Below are 11,043 nucleotides of genomic sequence, written 5' to 3'. Positions count from 1 at the left end.
TCTTGGGCCACTCTTGGGTCTATCAAAAAGCTGTCAGTCCCACCTGCCTCATTAGGTGCCTGTTGTAAGGAGAGGAAGGAAAGGAGATTGTAAACTCTTTTCAAAAGAGAAAGGAGGATATAATAGGAGCAGCAGTGGCGTAGGACGTTAAGAGCTCATGTATCTAATCTGAAGGAACCGGGTTTGATTCCCAGCTCTGCCGCCTGAGCTGTGGAGGCTTATCTGGGGAATTCAGATTAGCCTGTACACTCCCACACACGCCAGCTGGGTGACCTTGGGCTAGTCACAGCTTCTCGGAGCTCTCTCAGCCCCACCTACCTCACAGGGTGTTTGTTGTGAGGGGCAAGGGCAAGGAGATTGTAAGCCCCTTTGAGTCTCCTGCAGGAGAGAAAGGGGGGATATAAATCCAAACTCTTCTTCTAGGTGCCTGTTGTAAGGAGAGGACGGAAAGGAGATTGTAAACTGCTTTGCAAGAGATTGTAAACTCTCCTTGCAAGAGAGAAAGGAGGGTATAAATCCACACTCTTCTCTCTTTTTTTTTGGAGACTTGTTCCTTAACCTTTGAAAAGAGCACTCTTTGTACGCTCAAGGGCACTAGTGCCCTCAGGCCCTTGTACAGGCGCAAGTAACATTTCACGTGCATATGGACATATATACAAACGTGCAAATTGCTGTTGCACATCCTTTTATCTTCTTAAGACCTGTCTTGAAAGATTTATCATGGTTGGGAAAGAACTCTGCACAAGCTCAGGAGCATGTTGTCCTTCGGTCCAGAAAAGAGGACCTGGTTGGATGTGGTGGATTGGAACTCTACATGTTCTCAGACATAACTTTGAGTTAGGTGACAAGTTTTCTATACAAAAGGGGGAAACTCATTTCACAGCTGGAAAGAGAGCTTGGGGTAGAGCTAACCGAGTTCAAGGTCTCTGTTTGTACAGGGTGATTTAATTAGCTGCGTGCTAAGATCTGGAGAACTGTGTGTCACTAATTTCATGTGACAAGTGGCACTTGGGGTTCCTGTTTTTCAAACGGCTTCTCCCCACCCACCAAACCCGGAGCCTTTTGTAGATGTTTCCACAGAAACTTGTTTGGCACAGGTTTTTGAAATACAACTCCCCACTGGGCGCTGGCAAGCTATTGAGTGCCTCTGAAGTAGCTCCTTGGATCCTGGCCATAAAATTTATATCTTCCTTCCATAAAGAAACCCAACTCTGGCTCCATTAGTAAGCTGATCCCAGCTCTGCTTTCAGAATATGCCATTTGCAACCTGGTAATAGGAGTTATAGCGATCGTTATGATGACGGGGCAGGGATAGAAAGAACTCTCCGATTTCATGGAGTTGGTCTCCGGGGAGAGAAAGATGGCTGGTGGCTCATGATCTCATTGCTTCCCTTTGTCACAGCCTCTGGTGTCCGTTCCACGCCGTGGCGTTCAACTTCATTGTTGTCATGCTGCTGGCCAGTCACACGCGGGCTGTCTTTGCTGATCCAGGTAAGAATCGGATCTTTTGCCCCTGGGATTTGAAGGTCTCCAGGACCTCGTCTTCATTTCCCCTGGGTCCCTCTCAAAAGTATACACAGTTATCCTCTGGAACTCCTTGCCACAAGATGTGTCATTTGCGCTCGTTAGCTTATGTGGGCATGTCCAGAGGCTGGGACAAACTGGGCCTCTGGGCTGTGCGCTGTCATCACTCAGGCCCCTTCTGCACAGGGAGAATAATCCACTTTCAATCCACTTTCAATTCACTTTGCAGTTGGATTTTACTGTGTGGAATAGCAAAATCCACTTGCAAACAATTGTGAAAGGGGATTGAAAGTGCAGCATTCTGCATGTGCGGAAGGGGCCTCAGACCAACCTGGAGGGCATGCCTGCACCAACTACAATGGTATTAAGCCCTCAATTTGGTACTTCCTTCACAGCAAGCTGGCTGGCGTGTTCATGCCCCCCCACAGGAGAGGGGAGGGCGAGGGAGGTCCAGTGGAGAAGGGGTGGCCTGGAACCTCCATCGGATGCTACCCAGCAGGGGCATAATGCTCACTGGGCAAGGTGGGCAACTGCCCAGGGCATCACCTTGTGGGGGGCACCAAAAATTCAGGGTTTGTTTTGGGGTATTTTTAGTGGTTTTCCATTTTTGGCCTGCAGGGGCGCAGTTTTTAGGCTAGCGGCACCACATTTTCAGTGTATCATCAGGAGACTGTCCTTATGCTACCCCCCAAGTTTGGTGAAGTTTGGTTCAGGGAGTCCAAAGTTATGGACTCACAAAGGGGGTGCCCCCATCCCCCATTGTTTCCAATGGGAGCTAATAGGAGATGGGGGGCTACAGTTTTGAGGGTCCATAACTTTGTCCCCACTGAACCAAGTTGCACCAAACTTGGGAGATAGCATCAGGACCATCTCCTGATGATACACTGAAATTTTGGTGGCGATATGTCTAAAAATGCATCCCCTGCAGGCACCAATGACCTGGTGCAAAAAAAAAAATTGGTCGTGATGGGGTGGCTGCCCATGGGGAGGGGCATCCAACTCAGGTTTTGCCCAGGGCTCTGGTTTGCCTCGTTACACCCCTGCTACCCAGTCTCTGCATCCAGAACAGGTATGGGCGGGGGAGTCTTTCAAGGTCATGTGGGAAGCTGGAACAAGAAATGGGCAGGTGCAGTCGTGGAAGCAGAACACGAGCTGTTTATATCCTAGCAGCTCCTGGCCGAGGAAGAACTACTGGTAGGGTGACCTAGAGAGATGGATGCAACTGAGCCCTTCCCCTGGCAAAGTGAAGGTGTGGAGAAAGGTTGAAAGCCACTCCCCTCCTGGTCTGAGGCCTAGGGGTCAAACAGGACTCTAGCCCCCTGTGCTGGGAAGTGTAGGGAACTTCAGCATGAGCAGTTCTGTGGTGCAGTGTGCTGTTTGTCATATCAAGAGCCAGCGTGGTGTAGTGGTTAGAAGAAGAAGAAGGGTTTGGATTTATATCCCCCCTTTCTCTCCCGTAGGAGACTCAAAGGGGCTGACAATCTCCTTGCCCTTCCCCCCTCACAACAAACACCCTGTGAGGTGGATGGGGCTGAGAGAGCTCCAAAAAGCTGTGACTAGCCCAAGGTCACCCAGCTGGCGTGTGTGGGAGTGCACAGGCTAACCTGAATTCCCCAAATAAGCCTCCACAGCTCAGGTGGCAGAGCTGGGAATCAAACCCGGTTCCTCCAGATTAGATACACGAGCTCTTAACCTCCTATACCCTGCTGCTCCTGGAGAACCAGGTTTGATTCCCCACTCCTCCACCTGAGTGGCTGAGGCTTGTGTTTCCTCACCTTGGGCTAGTCACAGTTCTCTTGGAACTCTCTAAGCCCCACCTGCCTCACAAGGTGTCTGTTGTGGGGAGAGGAAGGGAAAGGAGCTCATAAGCCACCTTGAGTTTCCTTACAGGAGAGAAAGGTGGGATATAAATCCAAACTCTTCTTCTTCAACCAGCTTGTCCCATAGAGTATTAAAAAAGAATTAAGCACATGCACCAAGGATAAACTTATCTCTGACTGCTGCAAGTTGTGGCAGCACACCTCCGTGTGCAGAGGTAGTAACTTGTTTTGGAAGTAAATGAAATTGTCTGCAGTTTTCAAAGTGCTTCTCTCGAATTTTCTCAATAATGCTTTCAGCAGCTCTGTATGCTTGGCCAGTGTCATTTGATGTCTGTTCTGAAGATGGGGGTCGAAAGCGTTGACTTCGGGGACCCTAGATTCATAGAATAGAATTATAGTATTGGAAGAGACCAAAATGCAAAGTGATGCACATAGGGGCAAAAAATCCAAACTTCACATACACGCTACAAGGGTCAGTGCTATCAGTCACAGACCAGGAAAGGGATTTGGGCATCTTAGTTGTTAGTTCCATGGGAATGTCAACTCAATGCATGGCAGCTGTGAAAAAGGCAAACTCTATGCTGGGGATAATTAGGAAAGGAGTTGATAATAAAACTGCAAGGATTGTCATGTCCTTATATAAAGCCGTGGTGTGACCGCACTTGGAGTACTGTGTTCAGTTCTGGTCGCCACATCTCAAAAAGGATATAGAAGAGATAGAAAAAGTGCAGAGAAGGGCAACGAGGATGATTGAAGGATTGGAGCACCTTCCTTATGAGGGGAGGCTGCAGCGTTTGGGACTCTTTAGTTTGGAGAGGAGGCATCTGAGGGGGGATATGATTGAAGTCTATAAAATTATGCATGGGATAGAAAATGTTGACAGGGAGAATTTTTTCTCTCTTTCTCACAATACTAGAACCAGGGGGCATACATTGAAAATGCTGGGGGGGAAGAATTAGGGCTAATAAAAGGAAACAATGTGTGATTGGTGTTTGGAATATGCTGCCACAGGAGGTGGTGATGGCCACTAACCTGGATAGCTATAAAAAGGGCTTGGACAGATTTATGGAGGAGAAGTCGATTTATGGCTACCAATCTTGATCCTCTTTGATCTGAGATTGCAAATGCCTTAACAGTCCAGGTGCTCGGGAGCAACAGCCGCAGAAGGCCATTGCTTTCACATCCTGCACGTGAGCTCCCAAAGCACCTGGTGGGCCACTGCGAGTAGCAGAGTGCTGGACTAGATGGACTCTGGTCAGATCCAGCAGGCTAGTTCTTATGTTCTTAAGACCATCCAGCCCAACCCCCTCCATGCGGGGATTCCCAGAGCACTCCTGACAGAGGCCATCCTCTGCTTAAAAACCTCCATAGAAGGAAACTCCACCACTTTCCAAGGCAGCCTATTCCACTGTCAATCAGCCCTTACCGTCAGAAAATCCCTTCTAATGTTTAAGTGGAATCTCTTTTCTCTTCCTCTGAACCCATTACTCCTTGCCCCAGTCTCCGGAGCAGCGGGAAACAAGCTTACTTCCTCTTCAACATGACGTCCCTTCAAATATTTAAACGTGGCTATTCCTTAGCCATCTCTTTTACAGACTAAACATACCCAGCTCCGTTGCAGCCCGATCCAGACTGGGCAAGCGGGGTGGGTGGGGGGTGGGGCGCTGCTCCAGAGCTACCCCACCCTCTCCAAAGGGCTTCCCTGTGGCATGGGAAGCCTGAAAACAGCAGCAACAGCAAAACCAGCCAGCAAACAATAATGCAGATACTCAATGAAAAACGTGGTGTACATCTGAGGCTGGCTCCCTCGGAGTGTGGGGATCGGGTGGACGGTGGAAGCCAACTGAGGTCAGCTCCACCCACATCCCTCCCCCGGAATTCCCCCAGCCATGCCGCCACAGCTTTCAGTGGGGCTAGGGAAGGACTGTGGCTTCCGGGTTGGCTGCCATAAGAACATAAGAACTAGCCTGCTGGATCAGACCAGAGTCCATCTAGTCCAGCTCTCTGCTACTCGCAGTGGCCCACCAGGTGCCTTTGGGAGCTCACATGCAGGATGTGAAAGCAATGGCCTTCTGTGGCTGTTGCTCCCGAGCACCTGGACTGTTAAGGCATTTGCAATCTCAGATCAAAGAGGATCAAGATTGGTAGCCATAAATCAACTTCTCCTCCATAAATCTGTCCAAGCCCCTTTTAAAGCTATCCAGGTTAGTGGCCATCACCACCTCCTGTGGCAGCATATTCCAAACACCAATCACACGTTGCGTGAAGAAGTGTTTCCTTTTATTAGTCCTAATTGTTCCCCCCAGCATTTTCAATGTATGCCCCCTGGTTCTAGTATTGTGAGAAAGAGAGAAAAATTTTTCTCTGTCAACATTTTCTACCCCTGGATAAGTCATCCCTCTGCCAGTGCATTTGTCCCTTGCGTCAGTGGGGTGTGCTCCAGAGGTGGATCTGCCCCCACGTCCCGTCGACTGGGCTGTAAGTCTCTCCTCACAGGGCACAGATTCCAGACCTTGTATGATTTTGGTCACTCTCCTCTGGACACGCTCCGGTTTGTCAATATCCTTGAACTATGGGGCCCAGAACTGGGCACAGTATCCCAGGTGAGGTCTGGCCAGTGCAGAATAGAGAGGTACTATTACGTCCCTTGGCCCAGACACAATCCTCCAGAATTGCGTTGAATTCTTAGCTTCCGCATCACACTGTTGACTCACGTTTATCTTGTGGTCTACCAAGACTCCCAGATCCCTTTCCTGCGTACTGTTGTCAAGCCAGGTGTCGCCAGTCTTATATCTGTGAATTTCATGTTTTCTGCCGAAGTGTATCGCTGTACATTTCTTCCTGTTGAAATTCATTTGGTTAGTTTTGGTCCATCTCTCTGATCTGTCACAGTCGTTTTGAATTCTTGCCCTGTCCTCTGGCATATTAGCTACTCCTCCTAATTTGGTACCATCTGCACATTCGATTAGCGTGCCCTGTAGGGTTTTCACGGCCAGAGATGAGCAGAGGTACTTTACCACTGCCTAACTCTGCATAGCAACCGTGGACTTCCTTATTGGTCTCCCATCCAAGTACTAACCAGGGCTGACTGTTCTCAGCTTCTGAGATCTGATGAGATGAGTCCATTCAGTTATGGGTATACTGCAGATAGAGCAAGCCAAAGTGCCCTGAGAGAGTACATGGCGGAGGCAGGATTGGAACAAGGGTCCCACAGTTCACTGCCCAAATTGTGGCTGTGTCACCTTTGCCTGATACCAAGAATAAGACTCTAATCTGGGGAATCAAACCTGGTTCTCCAGATTAGAGTCTTATTCTTGGTATCAGGCAAAGGTGGCACAGACCAAAACTCCTCCACCTGAGTGGCAGAGGCCTATCCGGTGAACCAGATGTGTTTCTGCACTCCTACATTCCCCATCTTTTTCCTTCCCTTCTAGGACTTCCTGGAGGTCCAAGATTGATGGTCTGTGTTGAAAACAGAATACTGGACCCCATAGAACAGAATACTGGACCCAATAGAACAGAATACTGGACCCAATAGCCTGAGTCAGCAAGGCAGTACCACAGTTCACTGCCCAAATTGTAGCTGAGCCACCTTTGCCTGATACCAAGAATAAGATTCTAATCTGGAGAACCGGGTTTGATTCCCCACTCCTCCACCTGAGTGGCAGAGCCCTATTTGGTGAACCAGATGTGTTTCTGCACTCCTACATTCCCCATCTTCTTTCTTCCCTTCTAGGACTTCCTGGAGGTCCAAGATTGATGTTCTTTGTTGAAAACAGAATACTGGACCCCATAGAACTTTAGTCTGAGCTTCACATTTCTAATGTCAATGGATGCCTTCTTTATCTCACCCTCCCCATCCCTTTTGCAGAGGCTGTTGCGTTCATGTGGGTGTCTCTCCCCCCAGCTCGACACATGAAAGGGACGCCGTCACAAGGCCAGGCTTGGGAGAGCCCTGCCTGCGTTGTAGATTCCGGGTTCTTTTCTCCAAATGTTCCAAATACCAGCTTAGTTCTCAACAATTTTATTGAAAAGAAAACAGGAAATGGTAAAATGTTCTAATACAGCTATTTCTCAGCTGAATAGCACGGTTCCTGCAGGCTTGCCTCAGCCCCCTGAGCGTAGAGATGCTGTCTCTATCTCACCCTGGATTAGAGTCAACTTTTCTTTGTCCCCAGGAAAACTTTGCTTCCTGCCATGCGGCCAGCTAGCCTCTTTGATGTATGCCCATTTGGCTATTGGCTTCCTTTTGGGTGATTTATTGAACCCGTTTGGTTCCTCATCCAGAGATCAAAGCTCTTGTCAGGCTAGTGTGATTTTGCCTGATGCAGTTACAGAACCACTTCATCACATACACAGACTTGCTGACAACGGAAGCTGTGATGTGGTGGACCCACTACAGACTTAGTTGATGGGTTATGTGTCGAGGCGACCGAGGAATCTCATTAGATCCTGTTTTGTGCTTGCATCTCTTCTGGGAGATCCTGGGGTTCATTCAGTGACAGGGATAACTTTGAGTGCCCAACAGCACACACTCACAAAGGGCCAGCATGGTTTAGTGGTTAAGAGTGGCGGACTCTGATCTGGTGTACTGGATTTGTTTCCCTACTTCTCCATATAAAGCCTGCTGGGTGACCTTGGGCCAGTCACAGTTCTCTCAGAACTCTTGGCCCCACCTGCCTCACAAAGAGGATGTTGTGGGGAATGGAAAGGAAGGAATCGTAAGCCCCTTTGAGTCTCCTTACAGGAAAGAAAGAGGGATGTAAATCCAAACTCTTCTACTCTTCCACGTGAAGCCTGCTGGGTGACCCTGGGTTAGTCACAGTTCTTCAGAACTCTCTTCGCCCCACCTGTCTCACAAGGTGTCTGTGGATGGAAGAGGGAAAAGGAGTTTATAGGCGGCCTTGAGACTCCTCATGGTTGAGAAAAATGGGGTATGAATCCAAACTGCTCTCCTCTTCCTTTTCAGAAAACCTAGTGCTTAAAGAAGAGGAGGAGTTTGGATTTATACCCCACCTCTCTCTCCTGTAAGGAGACTCAAGGTGGCTTACAAGCGCCTTTCCCTTCCTCTCTCCACAACAGACACCTTGTGAGGCAGGTGGGGCTGAGAGATTTCCAAAGAACTGTGACTAGCCCAAGGTCACCCAGCAGGAATGTAGGATGGCAAAAACACATCTGGTTCACCAGATAAGCCTCTGCCACTCAGGTGGAGGAGTGGGGAATCAAACCCGGTTCTCCAGATTAGACTCTACCTGCTCTTAACCACTAAACCTCTCTGGCTCTCTTAAAGACACCTCCCGTTGCCCACAGAAGCCGTAGACTGTAGGGAAAAAAAATGAGTAAAAAGTAGGGGGAGCGGAATGACGAGACTTGGGGTGCTCTGCTACAGGAATGCTGGTTTGTCAGGTGCAGAAGAATTGATCCTCAAATAAAATGGGATGGCCAGAATTTACCAGGAGCCGTCTAGTTAGGAGCCCCATGTAAGCGCGCCCTCTGCCCTGCAACACTGTTCTGGCATCTTCAAGCAAAGCAGCTGCAAGACGAGGAGATGCTGCGCTCATGGTCTGGCTAGAATTATTTTTCCATTTCTGTTCTCTCCGGTCTGGCGGAAGGTCACCGCCTCGGTTTTCTCGAGAGTGTCGTCTTGCCCTGGAAGGGAGCCCCGGAGCCTCTGATCTTCAGCGTTGTTTATCCCCGGCAGAAGCTGGAGGGGGAAGGAACCATCAATCATCTTTGCCGGTGGCATTTGAAGCAGAAGCGGAGCCGAACGTGATTGAAATGCACCACCCGGCTGCTTTTCTCTTCCAAATTCAAAATCCAAATATTTGTCTAGAAAAGTGGTCCCTGCTGCGTCACGGCGAGATAGAACATCTCGGTTGCGTAATGTGCCTGCATCATTCTTACTGGGTTGTTCTGTTCCCATTTCTTGGATTTGTTTTCTCTATAAACTGCATTAGAAAGGTGGGGGGTGGGGACACTGATTATCCCTGGTCCTTCTGGCCACAGTGAGGGGTTTAGCTGATGGTTTGCTTAAGAATGTGAATTGGATCAATCTATCTATCCCAGATCAAAGATCTGTCTATCAGACTTTTTGAGCTTGCAGGCCCCTTTGGGATTCTGGCCAAGCGGGGTGGGCACCTTCACAAAATGGGTACCACAGGAGGTGGAACTACCCAGTGGTGGGATCCAAAAATTTTAGTAACAGGTTCCCATGGTGGTGGGATTCAAACAGTGGCGTAGCGCCAATGGGGCTAGGCAGGGCACAACGGGTGTGTGGCCGGGCATTCCAGGGGCGGGGCATTAATAATTTCTCTGTTACTGTAAAAAACTCTTACTGTAAAAAAAAAAGTTCTTAATTTCCAGCTGGTATCTTTCTGTCCATAATTTAAACTCATTATAGCAAGTCCTATCGTCTACTGTCAACAGAAACAACTACTTCTCCTCTAATTGACTGTCTGTCAAATACTTAATACTTTCAAATACTTAATTTTGTTTCTAGAAATCAAAAGAAGGATACTTTCCTTAAACAAGGAACTTGACCCTATTTCTAAAACATGTTTTTAAAACAGCCCAACAGGGAGAATTATCCTGTTTTCTACCTTCGCTAACCAGCCACATAGGAAACAACAGGACTTTATGATTTTTGGAGCTAATGGAATTTCTAACAAAAAAGCAGACCCAATTAGTAACCCCCTCTCGGCACACACAAATAATTAGTAACCCACTCTCGGGAACTGGTGAGAACCTGCTGGATCCCACCTCTGGAACTACCTGCAAAATGGCTTCAGCTTAGCTTCAGTCATGCGGCAAAGCAACATTTTTGGAAATCTGCACAAGCAGTCAAATTTCCAGTGGCCAATTGGAAGCCTTACTGGGCCAAACCTTGGTAGGCCCCACTCACTTTCCAAAAACACATGGTGGGAGGCAGGAAAAGTGTTGGCAGGTGCCATGGCACCCACAGTGGGCCCCTGATGTAACCCAACAAGGTACCGCAGGCATGGGAATACATGTGAGGAACTCGCAAGAAGAGTTTGGATTTATTCCCCACCTTTCTGTCCTGTAAGGAGACTCAAGGTGGCTGACAAGCTCCTTTCCCTTCCTCTTCCCACAACAGACACCTTGTGAGGCGGGTGGGGCTGAGAGAGTTCAGAGAGAACCAGGACTGGCCCAAGGTCACCCAGCAGGCATGTAGGAGTGTGGAAACACATCTGGTTCACCAGATAAGCCTCTGCCACTCAAGTGGAGGAGTGGGGAATTGAACCTGGTTCTCCAGATTAGAATCCACCTGCTCTTAACCACTGCACCACACTGGCTCTAAGGAAGAGTGCAAACCATTATTACCTGAAATATCCCAAGCCAAACAATCAAGTGTTCTCCTGGAAAATGTGTAGAAGCAAACTTTATCCTAAAAAGGAAAAAATATGCTGTTGCTTTTCCTTTTATTTATTTTTTAAAAGGAAAGTGTAAGATGCATTTCTGAACGGGCTGCTGGTTTGTTTTGTTTTTGGTCAGTTTAATACAGGAAGTATTAATACAGGAAGTAATACAGGAAGGGGCAGATACAGGCCTGTCATTTGTGCATACCATTCCTTGATTTATTTAGCGGGGGAGGGAAGTATGGACAAGCAGAAGGCCATTCACTGGTACTTCAGAGGAGCTTTTCCTTATAAAACAAAGGACTTCTACAAAAGTGGGAAAA

The 11,043-nt window shown here is 48.3% G+C and overlaps 1 protein-coding gene across 1 annotated transcript in view; it reads left to right on the top strand.

The window, feature by feature from the left end:
• The window catches only part of LOC125436687 (palmitoyltransferase erf2-like), a 35,602-nt gene that overhangs the window by 1,261 nt on the left and 23,298 nt on the right, over positions 1 to 11,043 (top strand). Inside the window, exon 2 of the mRNA XM_048503907.1 lies at positions 1,403 to 1,491. Within this exon, the coding sequence (XP_048359864.1) occupies positions 1,403 to 1,491 (89 nt within the window). The remainder of the gene's footprint in view (positions 1 to 1,402; positions 1,492 to 11,043) is intronic.

This window comes from Sphaerodactylus townsendi, linkage group LG01 (assembly GCF_021028975.2).
Source record: "Sphaerodactylus townsendi isolate TG3544 linkage group LG01, MPM_Stown_v2.3, whole genome shotgun sequence".
In the NCBI taxonomy this organism is placed as follows: Eukaryota; Metazoa; Chordata; class Lepidosauria; order Squamata; family Sphaerodactylidae; genus Sphaerodactylus; species Sphaerodactylus townsendi.
The sequence above is the reverse complement of the archived record's forward strand: the minus strand, read 5'-3'. Positions and strand labels throughout refer to the sequence as shown.